The sequence below is a fragment of the Callospermophilus lateralis genome, chromosome 7 (assembly GCF_048772815.1).
Source record: "Callospermophilus lateralis isolate mCalLat2 chromosome 7, mCalLat2.hap1, whole genome shotgun sequence".
Lineage (NCBI taxonomy): Eukaryota > Metazoa > Chordata > Mammalia > Rodentia > Sciuridae > Callospermophilus > Callospermophilus lateralis.
In genome coordinates this window covers 119022935-119048938 of record NC_135311.1, presented here as the reverse complement: position 1 = coordinate 119048938, position 26004 = coordinate 119022935, and the positions used below count along the sequence as shown (strand labels likewise).

The 26004-nt window shown below is 45.4% G+C and overlaps 1 protein-coding gene across 2 annotated transcripts in view; it reads right to left on the bottom strand.

Moving 5' to 3' along the window:
• Dlgap3 (DLG associated protein 3) overlaps positions 1-26004 on the bottom strand; it is a 37210-nt gene that overhangs the window by 458 nt on the left and 10748 nt on the right. Inside the window, exons 4-9 of one of the 2 annotated variants that reach the window (XM_076862987.2) lie at positions 17706-17919; positions 17125-17438; positions 16651-16736; positions 2029-2513; positions 951-1042; positions 495-638 (exon numbers count right to left, since the gene is read on the bottom strand). In XM_076862987.2, the coding sequence (XP_076719102.1) occupies positions 495-638; positions 951-1042; positions 2029-2513; positions 16651-16736; positions 17125-17438; positions 17706-17919 (1335 nt within the window). The remainder of the gene's footprint in view (positions 1-494; positions 639-950; positions 1043-2028; positions 2514-16650; positions 16737-17124; positions 17439-17705; positions 17920-26004) is intronic. The other variant, XM_076862988.2, reaches the window with a different exon arrangement.

Genomic DNA, 26004 nt, shown 5'->3' with positions numbered 1-26004 from the left:
CTAAAACGTGACGTGTTCGAGCGCCCCCTGGTGGAGCTGTTCTGAACATCTCGCATCAGGATGCTGGCTGAGAGACTGTGTTTTCACGCCAGGTGGACATGGGCACAGCTCTGAGAACCGAGGCTAGGCAAGCGAGGTGACCCGCTACTCCTTTGAGACCCATGGCAGACAAGATCTAGTAGGCTGAGGTCTGAGAGTATATATACTGCTCTGTCCTCTATGCCTAGGCCTGAGCTGAAGGTGACCTTCTAGGTCTAGTTCTATTCTCCCAAACTGCAAGGGCCAGAGATGCCTGAAGCAGCTCTGGAAGTTCAGGCAGTGATAAGTACTGGGGCCACCCAGATTGCAATGACCAGAAGTTCTGGAAGCGGATGGTCACCCATCACCTTGCTGCCCATGGGTCCCTCCTCATGGGCCCTTCCCCTTCATACACATCTCTCCATGGAAGGTAACTGTTCTGGGTGTGGCCTCTAGAGACACCCCCAAACACACACCTTAGGCTCCAGGAGTTTCCAGCTGTTGGCCTTGAGTTGCTGTAACTCCAGGAACTTGAGGGTCACATCCTCGATGGAGAGCTGTAGGAGGTCCCAGAAACCCGCCAGGTCCTGGAAGGTGGGCACGGGGAACGCAGTGGGGTCCTGCAGCAGTGGAAGACATAGTGGGGGCAGCCAGTTAGGGAGGTCTGACCCCAGTCAGGACCACAGATAGCCCCATCCAATCTCACCCTCAGGAAGTTCAACCTGGGAGAGGGGTTGGGGGTGGGAGAAAGCAAGATCAAAAAGAGCCCAGGTCTCTCCTTTCTTGGGCACAAATACCTGACCCCCTCTCCTGGCACAATATACTCAAAACTACCCCTGCAGGCACACAGACCTGGTCTTACCTCCTGGTCACACTCTGGGTCACCTGCCAGGTCCACAAACCTGGTGGGCTGTATTCCTATGGGCACTCACCATGCTTTGCTGACACAGCCGGAAGAACTGCTGGACCTTCTGGGATAGGAGAAGTTGTGTGCTGCCCACAGCACTGCGGATCTTTTCCAGGACTGGAAAGCAGAAGGAAACTCAAGGAGAGGAATGAGACATCTCCTTCCCCCACCTCCAGGAAGTCTGCCCTGAATGATTCTCACCACTCAGTCATTTGCACAGTCTATCTCCCCCAGCCCCTTCCCCATCCCCATCCTCAATTCCTGACTAGCAGCTCCCTGCCCACCTCACCAAGAGGACTGAATCCTGAGGCACTGACGCTCCTTCCTTCACACAGCCTACATTAGCTAAGCACTCATCCTGTATCCTCCTCCTTCAACATCAGAGAACAGATGGATACCAGCCCCAGCCTAGCCCTATTGACCAAACTTAGACCCTCAGCAACTTAGCAAGGCCCTATCACAAAAATAAGGAGGACTAGGGGTGAAGTTCAGTGGTAGAGCACTTGTCTAGCATTTGGGAATCCCAGGTTCTATCCCCAGTCCCAGCCCCAGCCCCACAAAAGAAAAAAGAAAAAAAAAGAATTATTACTAGGTAATTTCATGAACATGACACTTTGACTTCCTAGTCCCATAAATTTGGAGACTGTGTCTCCCCTCAGCCTGGATTTACAGGGCGGGGCCATGCCCTCTCAGGCCAGGGCAATGACTGCTTAGCTGAGCCTCAGATCTGATCTGACTGGCACTGCCTTCCCTCTACCTCCAGGTCTTGCTCCTGGATCACTCTGGATCCCCACTCCTCAGATATGGATTCCCTTTGTCCTCATGGATTTGGTGACCTGGATTGATAGCCATCTTCTAGAAGTCTAGCCTTCTACCTGATCAGAGCGGCTTGCTTCCCCGAGCTCCCAGCAGGTCCTGCTGCCACTGCTGACCCCCCACCTCCCCAGCTCTGGGGTTGAAGAACCAGGAAAGAAGGCAAACTCAGTCCAACGGGGTGGGGGGAGCCTACGATGCCGCAGCCCCACTCTCCCCGCTCCACGGTCCCCTGTGCCCTCAGCCCCCAGCCCCCAGCCCCGCCACACTCCTGGTTGGGGCCGACTCACTCTCCTCAGGCAGCTCATAGTCCTCCGCCTCACGCTCCATCTGCTGGCACCAGTGCTCCAGCTTCTCCACCTCTGCCCGCAGCATCTTGATGAACCACTCGCCGTCCCGTGGGCAGGGGGACGTGCGGCCTGAGTCGGGGAGGCTACGTGAACCACGCTCCATCCAGGAGTCGCGGCGGCCAGACCCGGGGCCAGGGGCGGGGGCGGGGGCAGGGCCGGGCGACCCATCGGTGGCCGGCGGCTCATACGGCAGTGGGTAGCCCTCGCGGTAGGCCCACTGGCCCTGCGTGTGGACCGTGCGGAAGACTGAGTAGGTGGGGGCCCGGGGCCCGGGCTGGGGCTCAGAGGCATGCCTCTGGAAGGATCGTCCAAACTGCAGGGCCTTGTCTTCTGTGGCCACCGTGGCCAGGCCGGCCAGGCCCTCCAGTTCCAGGTCTGCCTGCACACCGGCCGTCACGCTGTTGGAGCGCTTGAACCTTGCCCGCCTGTGGAGAGAGGTGCCTGTCCCCTCTGTCCCTGATCATCTTAGCCCTCACCCACATCCCAGGCAAAAGGGGAAAGTAGTGAGGAAGGGAACCTACAAAGCAGTGAGCACTGGAAATGGATGAGTCCTTGCAACTTGTAGGTACCCAATATACCTACTCATCGCACCACCTCTCCACAGGGTGACAGTCAAAATATTTAACAACCAGTACTCCATGGCCAGAACAGATGCTGTCATATACCAATCTGAGCAGACTGTGACCAAAGTGCTGGGACCGTACCTGTAGAAGCTGGATTGTGAGGTAGATCAGAGGGTCCCAGGTAGGGTCCAGGGTAGTGTTAGCTCTTTATGGATGAATGCAAATGCATTCAGCATTCTAACAAAGGTAAATCCATGCTGGTTTGCACTGGCTGTACAGTGTGTACTGAGCCCTAAGACCCATGAGTAAACCTAGGCCCAGAGGCCCAGCATCACCCAGCCACAAAGTAGCAGAGCCAGAAATTTGGACCCAGGGCTGCCTGCTGGGTTCCGCAGTCGAGCACTCTGTTCCACACTCCACAGCAGCTGCTAGAACATCAGGGGAGGAGGTGCCTAGGAGCTGCTGGGGGTGGAGTGGGCATGCGGCTGGGAGGACTTCTCCCCTAGGGACCCTGACAGCTCAGCCCAGAGCCTGGCCAGACACAGTATGCCAGTGCCAGTGGAGCTGAATTAAGTTGTTGGCAGGAATGACACAGGCCTGGAAATTTCTTGTCTTTGAGTTAATAATATGCAAATCCTATGCAAAACAGAAAGTCAATTGGCCTTGTTCATTTTTTTCCCCTGAGTTCAGAGTAGGGGCTCTTTTCTATAAAGAACTCAGTGGCCTCCTAAGATGTATAAGGTTAGGGTCTGACAATACTTTAAGAAGTGGGAGTCAGGAGATGCGGGGGGACAGAGGATGAACAGAAGTTCTACATCTGAGAATGCAAGGACCTCACAAGAAAGATCTATGGGTCCTGAGTTCCCCGCCCCCTCCACACATGGTCAGAAGAGAGACCGGCTTGTTGGGACAGCTCCAGAGACCCGTCCAGCTTCCCAGGAGACTCCCAACCCCCGCAACTTCAGCCTTCCCCATACTGCCCAGGCCTTCTCTCCTTGCCTGCCTGCCTGCTTCCCTCCAGCTGGCAGGCTGCCTGCTGGGAGCCTGTTGCCATAGAAACCAGGCCCAGAAGGATGCTGCAGGACCCAGGAAAGAGAGATGCACTCATGTGCAGTCTCCAACGAGCCCTATGTCCCCACCTCCACCAAGAGAGAGAGGAGGAGAGACAACATGTCTTCACTGCCTCCCACATGGTCTTTACCTGGGTGTCTGCCCTGGTCAAGACTGGCATCACCATGTGCCTAGACAGTTGGACAGCCTCCTTTCAGATACCACTACAACCACTCAGATCAATATTGAAGATCACTGGACTAGGAGGCAGACCTGAGTTTTAATGCTAGCTTTGCCACTATGTGTTCACCTAGGCCATCTAATATGTGTGAGGGTATATTTAAAATAGATGTTATATATGATTATATATTATATATAAATATGCACCTATATCTAAAAATATACACACATATAAAATTATAGGAATATAAGATTATAGGAATGGGCCAGTAATTATCAAGGTATCTCCTCTAAAATTATACCTTGCATATTTTAAGATCTAAGGCCCAACAATCCCTCCCCAATCTACCGAAGAGTAGTCTTCCTAAAAGAGCTGAACTCTGTCAAGTCATTTCTGTGATCAGAACCTTTAAATAGGAGCTGGGGATGTAGATCTGTGGTAAAATACTTGCCTAACATACATAGGACCCTTGGTTCAATTCCCAGTAAACACAAACACACACACACACACACACACACACACACACACCATCATTTCTTCAGGTAAGAGGAATAGTTCAGTGGTACAGCACTTGCTGACCATGCATGTTAGGTTTAATGCCCAGAACTGGAACAAAAAATTTGATAGCTTCCCACTGCCAGCAAGATCAAGTTCAAACTTCCTGCTAGAACCTACCTAAAGCCCTTATGAGGCCCATATGCTCCAGCTGCTGTCCTCATCTTTGACCTCATCTCCCCTACAATCTCCCTGTTCCCCAAATAGATTATCTGTTATCCTGATTCTCCACCTTGGCACATGCTATTCCCCTGCCCCAAATGGCCTTCCTCCTCTTCACTTCCTATCCATTCCATAGCCAAGTCCCTTTTCCTCTCTGAATCTCCTGACTGTCCCCAGGCCACTCTTCAGTTTCACACCCCCCTCCCAGCAGTCTTCTTGCATTCAGAGGCAGCCTCACTATTTGGTTAAACTGTTCCCTGGTGAGAGTCTTGTGTGTCTAACTACCGTCAGGATGCATCTTAGCTTCCCATGAATAGTTCTGTACCTTTGAACTAGTGAGCATGTAACTCCTTCAGAGCTCCAGGAGTTGCAAATCACAGAGGTAAAGGTGGGGTTTGCACCAGTAAATACACTACCAAAAAGTTGCTATCCCTGTTGCTTCCCTGTCACCCCCACTAAACACGGATCTGTCCTTTGGCTCACCTGGGCCTGCTGTCTTTCACACCTTCCTCTGAGAAGTCCTGAGAGGATGGCGCTCCATCTCCATGGAAGCAGCCACACAGTCTGGAACAGAAGCACCAAGTGCCCCAGACTTCATGATTCTCAAGTCACTACCTCAGTGAGCTCTCTCTCTGTGTGTGCGTCAAGGAAGACTGAAGAGCTGATGAGCTCATGAGATTAGTAGTAGAAGCACACTCCTCACCAACACTCCCAGCCAGGGGCCAGAGATTTCCACAGCACAGGCAGGAGTCAGCCATCCTTGTGTAAGTGGCATTTAAAACTAGCAAGAAAAGAGCAAGGGATCAAAGATCTAAAGTCCAGGGAAACACGGACATTTCACAGGGGGGTGGAGACAGCATAGCTCACAGAGGAGAGGAAGAAGCCAGGGAGGATGAGAAAGAAAACCAGAATGACCTAAAGGAAGATAGGGAGAGGAAGGTCTCCAGCAGGAATGAGCAGACGGCACGGACAATGCAGCCGGTTCAGAACGAAAAGTGTCACCAAAGCCACTGTGACCAGGGCAAAAGTGGGTTTGGTGGGATGTGGGGGCAGACAGAGACTGCAGCGGGTTTTAAGGAAGTGGGAAACCTAATCAAGATAACTCCTTCAAAGAGCTTTCCTAAGAGCCGATGTGGTGGTGCACACCTGTAATCTCAGCCACTTGGGAGGCTGAGACAGGAGGATTGAAATTCAATACCAGCCTCAGTAATTTATTGAGGCCCTAAGCATTTTAATAAAGACTGTCTCAAAAAAAATTTTTTTAAAGGCTGAAATGTGCTCAGTCATTAAGTGCCCCTGAATTCAATCCCTGGTACCAAAAACAAAAGTTTGCCTAAGAAGCAAAGAAGTGTGAAGGGCACACAGTTAAAGGAGAGGTGTTTTATTTAGGATGGTTCTTACCTACTACATCCCAAGGGGAAATAATCCCAGAGGTAGGCAAGATAATGGCACCCAAAGAGGTTCACACCCAAATCCCCTGAGCCTGTGAATGTGTTGGGAACTCCACAGATGGGATGAAGTGAGTGCCCTGGATTATCCAGGACTGTGCAGTTTAGTCACAGGGTCCCTGTTAGTGAGAAAGGGAGGCAAGAGGTCAGGCAGGAGGTGGGAGGAAGGAATCCAGGCTGGTGTAAGGCAACCTGAGGGCAGGACCAGTGCAGCTGGCTTTGAACCCCTGAAGGCCATGAGGAATGCAAACAGCCTCAGTCAACTGGAAAAGGTTACAAAACAGATTCTTCCCAAAGCCCCCTAAGGGACGTGTCCTGGAACACCTAGATATTAGCCCTGTGAGACCCGTCCGGTACAGCCTTCCAACCTCCAGGAATATTTAATATGTATGCGTTACCTCACTGAATTTGTGGTCATTTGTTATGGCAGGAATAGGAAACCAATATGACCTGTAAAGAAAAGTTGATTGAAGATGCAGAGAGATACAGTCCAAGGAACCATATGGAAGGGGGATAAAAAGTAACAACATCCTCTGAGCACTGAGTAGGTGCAAGGCTAGTCCCGTGATAAGGGTGTTAGTCCCATCCCTACTTACAGACAGGAAAGTGATGTTTAAAGAGGCCGAGTGACTTCCTTAAGCCACCACAGCCTGCTGCCTCTCCAGACTGCAGGGGAGGGAAGCTCTAGCCAAGGAGACCAAGGCCGAGCCGGGGGAGGGATGCAGGCAAGCTGGGGGCTGGCCTGGAGGTGAAGCAAGGTCCCACCAGATGACATCAGCCGTCACAGTGCAGTGGCTGGGGAGACCCTCTGCTGGAGGAGACTGGTGGGGACAGAGGAAGGGGCGACAGAACAGAGAGGTTAAGCCCAGGCACTCAGGAGCCAGGCTGCCCGCATCCAACAGCCCGCTCCATGGCTTGGGCCTGTTTCTCATCTGTAAGTGAGAAGAACAGTCTCAGCTTTCGAGACTGCAGTGAGATAATGTGTATGAAGAACTCAGGACAGCACCTGCCGGCCCATTGTGTTGGCTATTATGGAGAAGTAGGAAAGTTTGCGGCTCTCACTGCAAAGAAAGGGAGCTGGATATACACAATAGTCCGAATGTAGCAGGAGGCCCAGTGAGGGCATTGTAGTCATTAATTATTCTGATTGCTGTTGATCACTTCCATCTGTTCTCCCACAGTACTCCAAACAAAACCTCTTTTATACTCCATATCACATTGTATTGTAGTGAGTTATTTGCATATCTGTCTCTCTCACTAAATAGGGCAGCTCCTCAAACATAAATGTTGGCTGGGTGGTTGATTGGTTGGTTGGCTGGAAGGAAGGATGGTAGAGACCACTAATTATCCCCCAACATCCATTTTTCCTTTCTTCCTTAGTAACAGAATCCCATAATTTTAAGCTGGACAGTGGCCACTTTGGATACAGATTCTTTTCTCAATCTCCCTTACAACTAGGTATCACCATGTGGCTAAGTTCCAGTCCATAAGATATAAGCAAAAGTGGTATGTATAACTTCCAGAAAGTATTCTGCAAAGGAAAGCACTGAATCTGTTTTCCATCTGTATAATTTTATCATCTCAAGTGTATATAAACAGAATATATATATATATATATATATATATATATATGGAAAGCATTGGGCTCGGAGTATAGCTTAGTGGTAGAACAGTTGTCTAGCATGCCCAAGGCCCTGGGTTCCATCCCCAGTCCCCTCAAAAGAAGAAAAGGAAAGAAAGAAGGGTGTCATTAAAAAGACAGGTGTGCCCTTTTTTGTCCTTCCCTCCTCCCTGATAACCAGAGTCAGACATGATGGCTGGACCACAAGCAGCCACTTAGAACATGAGACAGCAAGCAAGTGTCAAGGGTGGAAGAGCAGGAAAACAGAAGGAGCCTGGGTCCTGACACCATGGAACACCTACCAGCCCTCTGGGATTGTTCTCAGCAACAAAGAAATAAAATTCAACCATTTTGAAGTCACTTGTCACTTGGAGGAGGGGGATCTATAATTCACAGCCAAACCTAATCCTAACTACAGCAGATGAGTCTTCAGGACTGTGAAGCCCAGGGCTTATGCGCCATTTAAGTTTTGGATCTGGCAGTGTTTGCTGTGCTCTCCACCAACAGCTGTAAGCACAGGATAGAAACTGGCTCCGGCTGTGAATTATCACTGCCGTGTAACAATGCGTTCACGGTGTTTTCTCCTCAGGCCTTTTAACTAGGCTCCAGAGGCCTCCTCCTCTTCAGCTCTTCCAGGTGATGATCACATTCCTGGGGATTCTGGAAGTTGTTTTCATGGTTACTTTAGAGAGATGTTCCCTCTGTGATTCCCTGGTGGGTAACACATAAACCTCTGGCAAGAAGCTGGATTACCCCCTGAGACACAGTGTCCAAGGAAAAATCCAGAAACTGTCAAGAGGGTTTGCCAGGGTACTGGGCAGGAGATGGGCAGGGGCAGGAGGAGGAAGGGCAGGGAGGAGGAGGGGCCACGTCAGCCAGGCACAGTGCATCTAAGATGATCAGGCTGGGGTCCCCGAGAGCACCACCCCAGCCTGGGTGGGACTAGATGGCATTTCAGGAGGAGTCATGAAGGTCAGTTAGGAACCACCCTGGAGTTGAAGGGGGCGAGGGGAGGCAATGCCTGTGCCAGGGCGTATCTTGGAATGTAGCTTCATGAGGATGGGAGATTCCTTCCTGGGGCTCCAAGGGCTTGTCCTTCCAGCACATGCCCTTCCCCAGGTGATAACGCCAAAGTGACCATGATGCTAAGGAACGGGTGGACAGGCCTTCCTACATAGTTTCCCAAGTGGCCCTGGGTGGGTGCAAGTGGGTCTAAGTAGGGTTGTCAGATGCCCATGGTTAGATGGAGCTGGAGGCACATCTTCTGTGACCCCCAGGGGGCCCCAGGATAATATTCTAAAATTCAGCAAGGACACGAGATGACCCTTTACATGACCCAGAGGGTACTGGGTGGGGAAGACAGGGTGGTAAGGGCACCTTGGGACAGAGCTGATGACTGTTTCTAGGTATGTTGCTTCTCACCACAAGGCCTTAGCACGTGCCATTCCTTCTGCCTGGAACATTTTTTATCTCTGATTTTCATTCAGTTAATTTTTGTTCATCCATCAGGTCTCTACCCAAATGTCACTTCCCAGAGATGCCCGGTCTGACCCCTATGACCAGGTTAAAGCCCCCAGAATACAGTCTCATGGCATACCTGCCTCTCCTCTGTGCCAGCTGTCACAGCTGTAAGTCTCCCCCCGCCTGGGTTTTGTTTTGTTTTGTTTCACTGTTGGGCATCAAATTCGGGGCCTCACTAGAGCTAGGCAAGTGCTCCCCCACTGAGTGGCATCCCCAGCCCTATTCCTTGTTATTGAGGAGACTCTGAGATTAGCATGGAGCTATGTTTCCCCAAGGCAGGAGTTGTATCTGGTTCTGCTCACGTCTATCCTCAATACCCAGCCCAGTATTTGGCAAATAACAGAAATCCAATCCATCTGTGGGCAAATGAGTCCTGGGCTGGGGGTGAGGGTGCAGTCCCCACCCCAGTGCATTTATCTAAGCTAAGTCATCACTGATGATGGACAACTAGAAGGATCCACAGGCAATTGTCAGATGTAACAGGCTGTGCATCTGAACTGTACCCAAGAGGTTGGCAGAGAAGACCCTGAAGGGCAGAGACAAGCACTTTCCTGTCCAGCAATTTTAAAACCAAAGTACAGACAAGCTAGACAGGAGAAAGGACAGGAGTCCAAGAAAATGGGTGGTAGTGGGTGGGGGGGCAAGTCCTGGATATTTGCCTGGCGAGGCTGCTGGAATTCATGGCTCACTGTTAAACGCCAGCTGGGGCATGGCGTGTGGTGAGTCAGACTCAAAGTGCCAGGGACAGAAGGGACGGCAAGGGCTGTACAGGTGTATAACTAAGGATGCCTTCAGCAGACAAGCGAGGGAGCTGGGCCAGAGAGATGGGCCAGATCTCCCCTCTCCCCACCTGTCACTGCCTCTGAATTCCCAGTGTGATCACCTGTCCCAGGCAATCCCATTTTTCAGACACTTTTTCAAACTGATTCCACCCCATCGAGACCTCACCAAGCACTTACACAAGGGCAGGGAAGCCCAGGCTCTCTGCCTGACCCTGCCCTGCCAACCTTTCACCCCAAAATGCCTCTCACCTGGGTCCACTTCTCCCTGAATCTGCTGCTACCAGCCTTGTGATCAAACCACTGATCACTATAGTAGACTGAATCTACTTAGGAAGCTCCCGCCCACGCCCCAAACACTTAGAAACACTGGAGAAAATCAAACTGAAAAGGTGTTTTTGCTACAATGCCAAGCTTGAAAACAGGAAAGAGACATCTTCAGGTACCAGAAGCAAAAAGGAAATTCAAAACGCAAGTGGTGAGAGGGCGTCTAAGCCAAGGGAGCCCCGGGAATCTGGGGCCAGACATATGCTAGAGGCTAGAAGGGAACGCCCAGGGAGGGAGGGAGGAAGGGAGGGAGGAGAGACCCCAAATCTGAGTGTCATGGAATGCTGGAAGGATACCCGTAACATGAAGCCAGAAACCAAGAAGGTCTGTTCAGTTTACAAACCTGGACCAAATAAGCTCATGCCAGCGATTCAGGAGTGTGGCCTGGAAGCAGGATGCTGGGAAATCAGAACATTAAGGCTGCTTTGTGAGGAGGTGTGGGATTCAAATGTGTACTGCCAGGGAAACACGGAGATTCAAGCAGAGATATTAACTTTAAAAGTGGTCCCAAGCTCAAGGTGTACGACAGCACAGTGGAAACTGAGCCCGTGAGGAAAGAGCAGGCAGTAATAGTGAGCTCATATATTGCTCAAACATGTTTGTAAATCCACACTATTAAGCCATAAAAAACACAACAACTGACCGAGCAGAAACTTTTAAAGAGATATAATCAAAATCCTAGATAAATACAATATAGAAGATGAAGGGAAGGAGTTAAAGTGAAAATGGAAGTGTTCAGAGCCTCTTGTTTCGTATCTAAGAGGGATAGAAATACTAATTTTAGACATCATTAGAAAACCAAGAAATTAAGCATATCTGTCAAATTTGTAAGGTAAGTCACTACTACAAAATGTAAAACTTCCAAACCAGTGAAGGGAAAAAGAAAGTATACTTGATCAGTTAACAGAAAACAGAAAAATCAGAGAGGAGAAAAGTAACAAAAAGCATGTTATATAGAAAAAAATTTACAGGTGACAGAAATAGTTGGGCATAATGGCGCACACCTGTGATCCCCATTACTGGGGAGACTGAGGCAGGAGGACCCCAAGTTCAAGGCCAGCCTCAGCAACTTAGGGAGACTCTGACTCAAACTAAAAAAAAAAAAAAAAAACAGAGGGGTTCTAGGGAACCCCTAGGGATTAATTCAATGGTACAGCACCTCTGTTCAATTACCAGTACCCTCATAAAAAAGGGCAGAAATAAATCCAAGTAAATAACAAAAATATTACTATATCAACATCAAATGGATTAAGTATGTCTACTAAACTCTGGCTAAATATTGCTTACAATAACCAACACATCTAAAACATAAGGATATAGGAACATCATAAATAAAGAGACGCAGGGCTGGGGATGTGGCTCAGCCATAGAGCGCTTGCCTAGCATGTGTGAGGCCCTGGGTTCGATCCTCAGCACCACATAAAAATAAATAAAATAAAAGTATTGTATCCAAATACAGCTAAAAATAAATATTAAAAAAAAAAAGAAATGCAGAAGGATGTATTGGAAAAGTAACCAAAAGAAAGCAGCTTAGAAATTTTTTAAAAAGGCAAAAATCATTAGTGAGTAGGGGAAGCAGCCTATTTCATGATAAAAAGAGTCAATCTACTGAAAAGCTAAAATAACTATAACAGCACACAGTCAGACTCAACAAAAAATAAAGTTACCAGGGAAAATGACTTATCCACAATCACAGTAAGACATTAAACACACCTCTCTCAAAACTGGCAGATTAGGGGCTGGGGCTGTAGCTTAGTGGTACAGCACTTGCTGAGCATGTGTGAGGCTCTGGGTTCGATTCTCAGCACTGCATATAAATAAATAAAATAAAGGTCCATCAGATATATATATATATATAAAATGGGCACACAGCTATAATCCCAGTGGCTCAGGAGGCTGAGGCAGGAGGATCTGAGTTCAAAGCCAACCTCAGCAACTTAACAAGGCCCTAAGCCACTCAGTGAAACCCTGTCTCTAAATAAAATCCAAAAAAGGTATGGGGATGTGGCTCAGTAATAAGTGCCTCTGAGTTCAATCCCCAATACCAAAAAACAAAACAAACAAACAAAAACCAAGAAATGTACCAAGAAAATGAAAGATAAACATTTGAAAGATATAATTTATAAATTAGACCACATATGTGATATGCTATATATGATATACATATAATATGTGTATATATGATAGAGGAAGCGTCAACACATTCTAAGGACTAAGTCCCAGACAGAACATATGCTGTGACCACACATAGCAAATTCAGAAACCAATCATCAAAAGTCAGGCCCTCCCTCCAAGAAATACACTTGGAAACTTCAAAAACAAACAAACAATAAAACCAGAAATTTTTTTCTAAATTCACAGGTTAAAAGGAAAAATATGATGAAAGTTACAAACTATTTAGAACTGAACAATGAAAAATACCAAATTCCAAAACTTATGAGATGCAGTTATAACAGCATAGCAAGAAAGGGAATTTATAGCCCCAAAAGCACATTAGAAAAATAAGAGATATTAGAAGTCAGTGTTTGAGTTCTAGAATTTTTTTTTAAATAAAAGTCAAACATGTTAGAAGAAATAAAATTGTAACACCAAAGTAATAAAAGAAAGGAAGTATTTATGATTGCTCACCGAAACCAAAAGCTAGTTATTTAAAAGGCTGATAAAATGTAATTTAAAAATACATTTCAATGTTAGAAGATACAAGGTTGATCAAGAAAGAGAGGTCAAGCATAAATACATGTCTTAGGAAGGAAAAGGAAGCTAACTTAAAGATAAAATGAACATTTATAAAATTATAATGCTATTAGACACAATATTTCATGCCAATTTGGAAAACTACCAATTTTTGTAAAATGGTACACTATTTAGAAAAATACAAGTCATCAAAATGGACTCAAAAAGAACAATAAAACCAGAATTGATCAATAACCACTAAAGAAACTGAAACCATAGTTCCAAAAGCTCTCTTATTCCCAAAAGGCATCAGGCCTGGATAGTTTTATAGGTAACCCTTCCCAAACCTTAGGGAATAGATCATGCCTGCTTTACACAAATTGTTCCAAAGAACAGAAACAAAGAAAGCAACCAAATTCATTTTAGGAGTCTAGCATAACCTTAATACCTGAGCTGAACAAAAACAAAACAAAACTTCAGGCCAATATCCTCGTGAACATAGGTATAAAAATCCTAAAGTAATAACTACTCAAAAATATAGCAATACACATAAAAATAATACAGCAAGGCTCCAAGAGCTCCATACATCCATTCTCGTCTCAGTCTTTAGTCATAAGAACTTTAATTTTCAGCTGTGGACTTTGTACTTTGCAGACAGCTTCTCAGCTGAAAGACTATCCTCCACAGCGCCCCCACCAGCAGCCAGTTGCCACCACGTAATGTGGGTACAGCCCAGGTGACGTAGGTTAAAGTGCTGTGTGTAACTTTTTAAAAAGGACGATGCCCTTCTTCCTCCGTTCCTCCTTCCCACTGCTCAGTACAGACATGGCAGGAGGAGCTTGAATTTCAGCTCCTGGGATATGAGGTAATACACAAAGGACGGAAAAGCAGCCAAAGAAGAGCCTAGGGTCCTGACACCGTACCTCTTTACCTCCAGGTGGCTTTAGATGTAAGAGAAATACACTTCTTTGAGACACCGAGACCCTCTTACAGGCAAATTCAATCCAAACTGATAACAGGATCAAGCAGAGTTTATCCAGGAATGAAAGAATGGACCAACTGGGAAAATGTATTCATATAATGCACCACATTCCACATGGAAAGAGAAAATCTAGGATCATCTAAGTAGACTCTGAGAAAGCATTCAGTAAAATTCCACTTGCCTTTTCTATTTAAAAAAAAATGAAAATAAAAACTCTTAGTCAACTAGCAATAGAAAGAATTTCCCTAACCTGAAAAACAGTACCTATCACAAAATGTAGCAGACATCTTGAGAAGCCTAGCTACTAAACTCAAGAATGGAATAAGCAAGCTACTACTCAGGAGTAAACAGGAAGTCTTATTCAATGCATTATTATAAGAAAAATAAATTTAAAATAAAGATCTGAAAGAAATATCCTCATTTGCAAAAAAATCTATACAGAAAACCCATCATGATTTTTCAGATAACCTGAGACCTGATAAGGAAGAGCATCAAGGCTGCTAAATACAAAATCAATAGGCAAAACTTAATAGTGTCCCCATATCCTAGCAGTGCCCCGTTATAAAATAAAACAGGAAAAAAAAGACCTAGATCATAATAGCTACCATAGTGCAAAACACCATCACCTTTCTACTAGCCTCAATTCCACCACTACTTTCCTCAAATTCATTCTCCATTCAGTAGCAAGTGATCTTTTGTAAACATAAATTAGAGCATGTCACACTCTTTCTTTAACCTTTTAATAGCTACTCATTACTTATAATTAGATTCCAATTCTTTATCATGCCCATGCTCGGCATGACCTGGCCCCTGGAACTCTCCAATGCACTCACTCGCTACTCCCCCATTGCACTCCTTGCCAATCACAGGAACCTTCTATCAGTTTCTGATGCGTGTCAAACCTTTCTCGCCCCAGGGCCTTCGCATATGTGATTTCTTCTCCCTGGAATGCTTTTACCCCAATCATCACTGTAGTGTTCTCAAACATCAGTTCAAATGTCATTTGCTTAATCTAAATAAGGTTCCTTCTCTCTTATCTCTTCCTCTTTCATATTCCCACCATGATGTACAATAATATCATTACATGGTATTACCACAATGTATCATCCTATTTTTATTCATGGATTATTTACTGATTGCCTCAATTTCCCTCTAGATCATAACTTCTATAAGGACAAAAGTCGTGTCTTTGGTGTTTCCCTGAGCATTTAAGGCAGTGCACCAAACACATGTCATATAACAAAGGCTTAATAAGTATTTGCTGAATGAATACATCATGAATGAATGGCAGAGTGTGCACAGCTAGGATGCCTGCTACACTCCTCCCAGGATTCAGGCTTGTTAGGAGGAATAGAGGGACTCCTCAGGGATCTATCTGGATGCATCCCAAGCAAGTAGTAAAGACACATGGGCTTGATTTATGGTCCACAGTTAGCACTGGAGTCAGGGTGATGTGTAGAATTAGGAGCATAGAGTTATATCCATCCTCACAAACTTAAGTCATGGATTTGCAAATTGAGTTTGTCATAAATTGTCACTTCTCTGTAATCTTCCTGACCTATTAAGAGTTTGGAGGCCAGTGGCTTTAGGAGTGATGGGGGCAACAGAAGGAGCCTTTTGCCACCCTTGAAGGAAGCATTTACTACATCAGGAGTGTATGGACCTTCAGGAAGGTAGAGCAGGAGTGGAGAAAAAGGGTGACTCCCACAAAAACCCTAAGAAGACTTGATCTCACACACACACACACACACACACACACACACACACACAGGAACCCCAGGGGGTCCCAGGAATAGATGGCAGAACCACAAGGAAGGCCAGAAGGCCAACAATGGCACATGGGAACAGAGCTGCAAGGGACAGTGCTGGTGCACTAGTTTGACGCCTTCAGTGGGTATGGCCTGGACAACTTGGATTACCACAAAACCTTCAGTCAGCCTCAGAATGGTTCCCAGACACCATACCCAGGGCCACCAGGCATCATGCTCCAGAGGGCAGATGGGCACTGTGGCATGGCCATGTGGTTGTTAAAGAAAGTGTCTCCCCAGGTGACCCAACAACAGAGAGGACTTCTTTCAATTTTCCCTCTGGAGCTTACAATGCTAATTCTTCAGGTGGAAATTAAGGAAGCAGTGTTTCTGAGGCCACCTAATTCCAGAAGAGTGGCTGCTGGTAATTCTACTGTCTTGGGTACACCACAGACTCAGGCATATAATAGGTACCCCCCAACTGGTTAAACGTTGTGCAAGCCAAGTGAGGAGGAGTGTTATATCTGCCAGGAGCCGAGACAAGCGGTCTTCCTGTTTATTTTTTTCTTTTGGGTTCACATACTGGCACACCTCAGGATGTAAGGAGGGATTGGCAGTCCTATATCCCCTGTAAAGGACAATGACTGGAGGCCCGCTTGCCACCTATTACCTTTCCTTACCTCTCCTTCTCCCCAACCACTGTCTGTCTGCCTCTAGGCACCTGAGAGTGGCATGAGTACAAGGAGAACTCGCTTTAGGTTTGATGACTACCCTGGAGGTCTCTGTGGACAACCTCTGTCTGCTCTGACTTCTCCCCAATAAGAAGGGGGGTCTCACTCCAGTAGGAGAGCAAGTGCAGGCAGAGTGAGCCAAGGAGGACATATCAGCCCTTGCTCCTCTTCTCCCCAGTGACACCCGAGTGTACCCACCGAGTGTACCCACCATGACCTACCTCTTGTCCTCTTCCACCTGTACACCGATGGAGTGAAACTCTCTTCGGCTCCTGTTCTCGGTGTCAGAGTCTGAGATAGTCTCCACCTGGGGGCAGGGTGGAGGAGTCAGCAGCGCGGCCTAGCCAGGGGAAACACCCCTTCCCAGAGAGAATGGTCAGCACTGGCTGAGCCCCAAGCCAACTGGCAAATCTTCAACGGATAATCTCCCTGAGGCGATGAGAGAGCAGACACATCAAGGTGGCAATAACTGGGCCCCTCTCTGCACTCCCTATCAGGGATGATGGTACAAGGAAAGGGACGAGTTGAGCGCGCTAGAGTTGCTGAAACAGCCCTGTTGATGACCAGGCACAGGGTCTACTTGCAGCTCAAGACAGGCCAAGAAGCTCTATGTATCCAGAAAGCCCCTCTGATCTTCTCAACCCCTCCCCAACTGGCCGGACCTGAGCCTCCGATGGTGCCTCCTCCTTTCATACCTGCACGCCAATGGACGGCCGCCACTTCCGCTGTCGCGCCAGGCTCCGCAGCTCCTCCCTGCCAGGGATGGTTTTGATGATGAGTGTGGGGGGCTTGGGGCTGGCCCGGGGTGGCACGGGCGCCAACTCGAGGGTGCGTGCGCCCATGGCGGGGCCGTCCAGCCCGTCTGCGGAGCTGCAGCGCCGGGCTGGGCCCTCCGTGGCGGTGAAGCTCTCGTGGGCAGAGTCGGTGCTGCTCTGGGCGGTGATGGAGATGCGGGGTGGGGCCTGGCTTCCCGGCGGGATGGGGGGCGGGGCCTTTCTGAAGTTGAAGGCTGTGGAGGGCGAAGCAGGATCACAGGGAATGAGATACACATCCCGGCAAGAATCTAAGGCCCATCACCAGGCACACCCATGTGCTCCCCCAGGACCCGGCCGCCACGCGCACGCCATGTGCTGCTACACACAGGGCCAAGGACTGTTCTCATCCTGCCCAGGGAGGAACGTGATCTGTCCACAGCACAGCCATGGCACTGACCGGAACGGACACCAGGGTGGTCTCCAACCAAGGCCCAGGCCAGGGACAGAGAAAGCATACTTACAGGAGCCGGGCCTCCCTGAGACAGAGGCAGGAGCAGCAAGGAGGGGTAGGCAGTCGTCATCTTGAGAGCAGCCGGCCTGGATGGCCCGGAGGTAGCTGTGGCTCCGCATGCGGAAACAGCCGGGCAGGTCCAGGGCGTCCACGGCCTGGGACTCAAGCTCCCCAAACACAGACCCGCACACGGCCTCCAGCTGCTGGTTCAACTCGTCGCTGAGCTAGGGGCAGGGGCCGGGAGGTCAGTTACCAAGGAGCTGGGGTGAGGTGCTCTGCCTTAGGAACATATCTAAGTCTTCATCCACTAGGCCTCTGTGACTCTTCTCCAGCATTTGGGCTAAAAGAAACCCTCACTGTCCCCAAAGAAAGATGGGGACACCTGTGATACTCCCTAAGGCCTGCCTTGGGGCCCAGTTTTATTTAAATACCCCTACCTGTCCCCCACCTGTGCTTCTCCAGGTGTCTGGCTGTACCCCGGACTCTACCACATTTTCTTCTCTACCTAATTCTTCATTTTTCTCACACTTAAGCCTGACAGAGAGAATCTTGTCATCCATACTCCTGCTGGGTGTCAGGGTAGGGACTGCAGGGAAAGATACTTTATTACTCATTACCCCACTACATTACAAAATTGATTAAAATCAACCTATAGATATATACACCCAGGGGCAAGATGGAATGTAATTATTAGCCTACAGGTATCTCAAGGCTTTCCCCACTTTGTGCTCACGAACAAGGGTTCTGACTTAGTCCACTGGTTCCTGCCCTGCCCTCAACCTCCAAGAAAAGATCAACCATTAATGGATGAAGTTTTTGTTTTTGATACTGGGGATTGAACCCAGGGGCACTTAACCACTGAATCACTTCCCCTTTTTATTTTGAGATAGGGTCTCACTAAGTTGCTCAGGGCCTCCCTAAGTCACTGAGGCTGGCTCTGAACTTGCAATCCTCCTGCCTCAGCATTCCAAGCCTATGGGTTGAAGTTCTTGTTTTTGTTTGTGGGGCACAATTTGTGGGGCAGAATTCATGATGTTAAAAAAATATGGAAGCAAAGAAGAAAAATACAATACAAAATTTTTGTTCATAGAACTATGCCACAAACCATAGACAGAGACTAAATATACTACAGAGTTTTCAGCATAAAGAAAAAAATAAAGGTAGGAAAAAGTAGCACCAGAGGTAAGCTCTGTGACAAAACCACAGCTGACAGAGTCCTAAACATTGCTCCAAATGGGTACATACTCTTCACGGAGCTTCCACCCAGCCAAAGCATGCATGAAATGTAGCCTGAGAGTTGCCTGCGTAGGCCATGAGATGAGGCTCACCTAGATTCAAGTGCTGTCTCTGTCTCTTCCTAGCAATGTGGCCTAGGAAAGCAAAAGTTTGGGAGCCTCAGCTTGCTCACCTGTCAAATGGGAATGATAATGGTACCATATTTATAAGTCTATTGAAGGGACTCAAAAATTTTTTTAAAAAAAGGAACTTGCAATTGGTTTTTGTTGTTCTGAATTAGACAAAAAACTAAGAGGAGAGGCAAGCACCTGGTATAGACATGAATTAATTCATAAATATAAAAACAACTGATTTTGACACTCCATTTTCAATGCACCTAGTATGGCAACTGGTGCATAGAAAGTCACACCCAGAAAGCACAGGGTAGAGGCATTCATGAGAACCATAACTGCTCCTGTCACTGAGCCCAAGATAAATCTCCCTGTGGATGACTGTGCAGAGGCCACTGGATGGAGTCTTACACAAGGTTCTCAATAATATCCCATGATGAATATAACAGCAAGTATCCTAGGCTGCATCTGTGACATCTCCCAGGAAAGATTCACAGCATCATATTTATGTGCAGTCGACAGAGATTCAAAGAATTGTCTTGACCCAAGTGTAAAATGCTGCTTAATATTTCCATAACTAGGCCTCCTAAGTGTAGCATGATTTCACTAGGCCCTAGCTAAAATAGAGCTGGAATTTCCATCCCATTCTATCAATGGGAAAACTAAGACTCAGAGAGGACAGATAAATTGTCCACAGAAAGCCAGTTGGTAAATGATAAAATTAAAATTAAATGCTACATTTGTCAGCTCCCCTGTAAGGCTGATTGAGTATCAGGATCTCCTAGGGAGCCTGTTAAGTCTATGTTAACTCGGGCCCTTTAACTATATGCTTTTCTCTGCTTTGGCTGCTTGGAAGCTCAGAAAAAAATCTGCTGAAGATACAGACTCAGTGGTTCTAATGTAGGCCCAGAAACGAAAAAGAGGACTGCCTGAATTCCTTTCTAAAGGAACTTCATTACAATGGAACAGAAATCACAGGCCACAGAAAAAGCAATCCAAGATCCAGTAGAAGTTGAATTCTTCCATGTCCAACCAGCCTAAGCCACACCATGTGGCATCTGTGGCTGTCACCATGACTTTCTGTAATCTACTATTCAGTTATACTGTCTCTGGATGTTGGGAACCCCATGGACAGCAGTTGCCAAGGTATTTCCTGGAGCTCAGGAGCTCAATCAACTTCTGCCCTTTCTAGATTAGGCTCAAAGTGCTCCCCAACTAAAACCGATCCAGCCCAGAGAGTCCCTCCTGGATCCCATGGGAGCTAATCTAACACTAGCCAAGAGCATTATGGTCTCAAGTAGCCTGGTCATCAGGGATTCAAGGAATCTCATTCTGAACTTAACTTCAGTTTTCTTCTATGTGTAAAGCAGTAGGCATAATATCTGACACAGCAGATGCTCAATAAACATTAGCTATGACTATTAGTAGCAAGAGGTTCTTAAAACACAGTGGCAATATCATTCAGAATGAGAGAGCTCTCTATTCCAAATAGATATCTCTATGTATATTTAAAATAGCACCCAGCTGTGTCCACGACCAACTCTATCCAAGGCAGGCAGTGGCAGAGTGAGAAGCTTCCAGTGGTCATACACCTTCCAGCTCAATTGGCCAAGAGGAGATTCTGGGGAGTCTACAAGGGACGAGGACCAAGGGAAACCCAGTCTCTATCTATATAGACTCACAAAGGAATACTGCACCTGAGTTGATCTGCCCTATGTGATATTATGCTTATAAAATGGTCCGACTGCATGGTGAATACGCCCATTATTCCTGCATCAACTTCCATCCTCCTTCCTCCAACCCCCACTTGAAGGAGAGTCAAAAAGAATCCTCTGGGGAAATGAGATCCTGAGCCTTTCTACAAACCAGACTCAGAATCAGTGGCCATTTCCAAGCACATGGGATAATGAAAGGAAAATACTTCGTTTGAATCTAATTGAAAATCGCCCATGCTAGAGTCAGTGGGTCCAGCTGAGGGCCAGGTAACATCCTGTACACTTTACGTAAGTTATTTCGTTTAGATAACCTTTGAAGCCTCCCGTTTCAAGCCACTCCAAAACACTGGATAAAACATAACAAATGTCATTTTATATGCATAGCTGAGCTCGCAAGAAAGCAAGCTAAGTCCCCAGGGGACAAAAGCAAAGAGGAGACTGGAAAATCAGAATATGAACTATGTGAGCCAATGCTGCAAACAGCCCAGTGGAGGCGGGCAGTGGGGGCAGGGGGTTCTGGTCTCAGTAACCAAAAGACTTAAGTTTTAACACCCACTTGGGCGGAGGAGTGAGGCTTTGGGCTCACACGAAGCCCAAATGAGAAGCTGAAATGAGAACCTTTAAAAGCTAGAAAAGGGGAAATCTTCGATGAAAATTTAGACAATTTTTTTTTTTTTTTAAATCAATCCTTACCACAGGCTGATAGAAAAAAGCCAGTCTGTAGTTCAGGCACCAGAGGGAAGAAAGGAGACAAATCCCCTAAAAACCTGTACCCATAAACCAGTCCTCCCACAGACATAGGATTTTATCTCTTCATGGGCTTGCATGGCCCAGATTAAAAATTAACATAAAATGGCTCTGGACCAGGAATATTCTAACAGAAGCAACTGTAAAATGTATACCTGAGGGATCCATGTCTAACCCAGGCTGCTCAGGCCTCCACTGAAGATGAGCAAACAGTGTCTATGTAGCAGCCATCTCTGACATCACCCTAATGGTCTCCAACTCCTGGCATGCACTACTTCCTCTGGAGTGCGGACTGGATTTATTGGCCCACTTCTCATGAATAGAACATGGCAGATATCGGAGATGTCACTTCTGAGACTAGGTTACAGACTGTGGTTTCTATTTTAGATTCACATGGAAGCAGGCTGCCATGTTGTGCCATGTCCCTAAACCGTGAGTCCCTACATGACAAGAATCTGATGTCTCTGGCCAATGGGTGATGAGGATCTAAGCCTGCAAACAGGCACGTGAGTAAGCATGGAAGCAGGCCTCCCCCCAGGCAAGCCCTGAGATGACCACAGCCCTGCCCATTACCTTAATTGCAGCCCTGTGAGATGCCTGACCCAGGTAGCACCTGGTTAAGCTGCCCTCAGATGCCTGACCCACAGAAATAGGAGATAATAAGTTCCTGTGTTTTCAGACGCTGCATTTTGGTAAAAATTATTATGTAGGAATAGATAACTAACACAAACTGTGACATTAACTTCTATTAAGTCATTGAGAATCCAGTTTTTAACTATCTAGAAGATACATAAAACTTTTGCCATATAAAGCAATTTTGCCTTATGTATAGCAAAATTGTTTTTAAACTATGTTTGATACTTTTTTAAAAAAAGATAGGATCTTGCTGTGTTGTTCAGGTTGGCCTTGAATTTCTGGGCTAAGGTGATCCTCCTGCCTCAGTCTCCTGAGGAGCAAGGAGTACAGACACGTGTTATTGTGCCAAGCTTTGAACTACCTAACTACTAAAACTGAAAAAGACAGAGAGAGAACAAAAGCTTGGGGAAAAGAGAAACTAAAGATCTGAAAAGGAACCAAATCAGATTTTGAGAAATAAAAATAAGTTAGTAAAATTAGAATACAACTGATGAGTTGATAGTAGATAAGATATGACTGAAGAAAAAGTCCCTGAATTGTAAGATTCACCCAAGGAACACACCTAGGGAGCAGCATAGGGAGGCAAAGAGATGGAAAATATAGAGGTTAAAATAGATACATGGAAGAAACAATAGAAAGTCCCTCTTACAACAATAGGAGCTCCAGATGGACAGACTACATAGACTGTGACAGAGACAATATTTAAAGAGATAAGGACACTTGTTGGGAATTTTTGTGACTTGTGATTTCAGACATAAAAGAGTAAAGAAGACATTAAATCTTATCACCTAAGATGACTAGAAAGCTGGAAAAAAACTGTAAAAATAATCACTTTATCCCATTATAATCAATTGAAAGCACACAAAAAGGAACCTTCAGGGCCTGGGGTTGTGGCTCAGCAGTAGAGCGCTCACCTAGCACGTGTGAGGTCCTGGGTTAGATCCTCAACACCACATACAAATAAATAAAATAAACATTTAAAAAAAAAAAGGGAACCTTCATCATGAACATCACTGAACTTTGGATAAGAACAGCATGACTCTGCAGTAGCCTTGCCTCAGGCACTACCATTTCCCAAGCCTCCAGCTCTCAGAGTTGCAACAGTTCATCCAGTGTGTGAAACTAGCTGCTTTCTGCCATTACCAGGGGCTCCACTTCATTTGGAGCATTGTCAGTGACAGCTTCAAGAGCAGGAAAGGCCAGAAACACTCCTAGGCTGAGGTTTCAGCACTGCATGAGGCAAGCAATGAACTTGCAGATCAGCCAGAAAATTAACAAAAAAATTCTAGGAAATGAGATAGTCACAGTGAGTTTGGTAACTTCTCCACATATTTTGGGCCAACTGGAGGTTGGGTGAATGCACAGCAGAGACCAGAGAGGCTCTGAACCACCTACACATCCCTGGCCAATGGAACTAATATATATGTTCAGAGAAAAATACAAGACAGCCTGGGGAAGAGTAAAAGCCATGGCAAACTTGAAAACAACCTGAAGTTATCCCCCCTTAGGCCTTGCAGAGAACCAAGGGAGAGAAAGAAGCCTTCCTAGCTCAGGATTTTTTAGCACAACATCTGACCAATCTTTAACTAAACACTAAGATATGTAGGTACAAGGACAACCTCCAGAGGAAACAGGGCTTAAAAAAGAAAAACAAACAAACAAACCGAACAGAGACATCAATGGCTACATGTTATAGGGCAGATTGATTTCACCAATTCTGTCCAGGGACACATTAACAAATAAACAAAGCAATAACAATTTTCAGGAGGAAAAAGTAAGAATTCAGAGTTGCTATTTACCCAAAATGTTCCGTATTCATCTAAAAATCATGAGACATGCAAATAATGAAGAAAATGCAAATTGTCCCCAGATGTTGTATTTATCACTCAAAACTAACAAAGTAATTATTATAAATATATTCAAGAGTTTGGGATGTAGCTCAGTGGCAGAATGCTTGCCTACCATGCAAGAGAACCTGGTTCAATCCCCAGTACTATTAATTAATTAATTAAAAGAATAAAAGAAAACTATTCTTTTTTTTAAAGATCTTTTAGTTATTGATGGACACAATATCTTTATTTTGTTTATATGTGGTGCTAATGATCGAACCCAGTGTCTCACACATGAGGGGCAAGCTCTCCACCACTGAGCTACAACCTCAGTCCAAAAGCCATTCTTAAATATTTTTTTATGCTTAAAGATTTAAAGGCAAGCACAACCACAATGGTTTAATGAATACAAATCACAACAAAGAAAGATAAATTATTTTTAAAAAGAGAAATAAATGGAAATTCTGGAGCTGAACAGTATAATAACTGAAATGAAAAATTCAGTAGAGGGGCTCTACATAAGAAATGACTGGTAAACCTGAAAATAGTTCAATATAAATTTCTCAATCTGAAGAATGGAAAGAGAAAATATAACAGAATGAACAGAGTCTCAGAAATTTGTGAGACAACATCAAGCATAATACCTAGAAAAAGAAAACAAAAGTAGAAAAGGAGAAAAAGGAGGATGAAGAAGAGGTTGAAGAAAGAAGGAAAAGACAGGGAGAGAAACAATATTTTAAGAAATAATGGCCTAAAATTTTCTAAATTTGATTTTTAAAAAATTTACCTATAGATCTGGGGTTGTGACTCAGTGGTAAAGTGCTTGCCTAGCATGTGTAAGGTACTGGGTTCGATTCTCAGCACCACATATACATAAAGGAATAAAATAAAAATACATCAACATCTAAAATAAATTCCTTTAAAAAAATTAATCTACAGATTACAGAAGCTCAATGAACCTAAAGTAAGTTAAACCCTAAGAGACTCATATTGAAACAGTCAAAATGTTGATATCTGAAGACAGAGAAAACTTAATAGCAGCAAGAGAAAAATAATTCATCACATATTAGGAAACATTGGCTTTTCATCAGAAACAATGAACACCAAAAGACAATGGAATGGCAGAAAAGACTGTCAACCAGGAATTCTATATCCAGCAAAACTACCCTTCAAATATGAATTTAAAATAAAGATATTTCCAGATATAGACTGAAGAATTTATTGCCAGCACACTTATCTTAAAAGAAATATTAATGGAAGTCCTTCAGGCTAAAAGGAAATAACACCGAGTGGTAACTCAGTTACACAAAAGAAATGAAGAACACAGAAATTATAACTATGTGAGTAAATATAAAAGGCTATATAAAATATTTTCCTCACCCTCTTCTTTCAAAGACATAAGGTTACATAAAGCACTTACTATAATACCAATGTTGATTATAACAACTATTAAGTTTATAACATATGCATAAGTAACAATAATATCACAAAGCAGAAATAGAAAAAGGAGATATATTGGAGCAATGCTTCTATATTTTAACATCATTAGTTATATTTGATAAGCTGAGATACACATTGTAATTCCTAGTGTAACTAGGAATAATTCATTAATAATTCAAAAAATATAGTGAAAAAATAACGAAGAAATTGAAATGGTACACTAAAAGATGCATTTAACACAAAAAAAGAAGACAATAAAGAAAGTGCAGATAAACAAATTATGATATGAGACAACCAATCATGTCAATAATTGTATTATATATTAATGGATGGAAAACTCCCACTCAACAGGCAGAGATTAGCTAGACATGGTGGTACATGCCTATAATCTCAGTAACTGGTGAATCAGAAGGACAGCAAATCCAAGATCAGTAACTTAGCAAGATCCTGTCTCAAAATTAAAAACAAAAAATGTAAAGGACTGGGTATGTATTTCATTGGTAAAGCACCCCTGAGTTCAATCCCCAATACCAAAACAAAAGAATAAGACCCAACTACATGTGGTCTATAAGGGACATACCTTAGATTTGAAATAA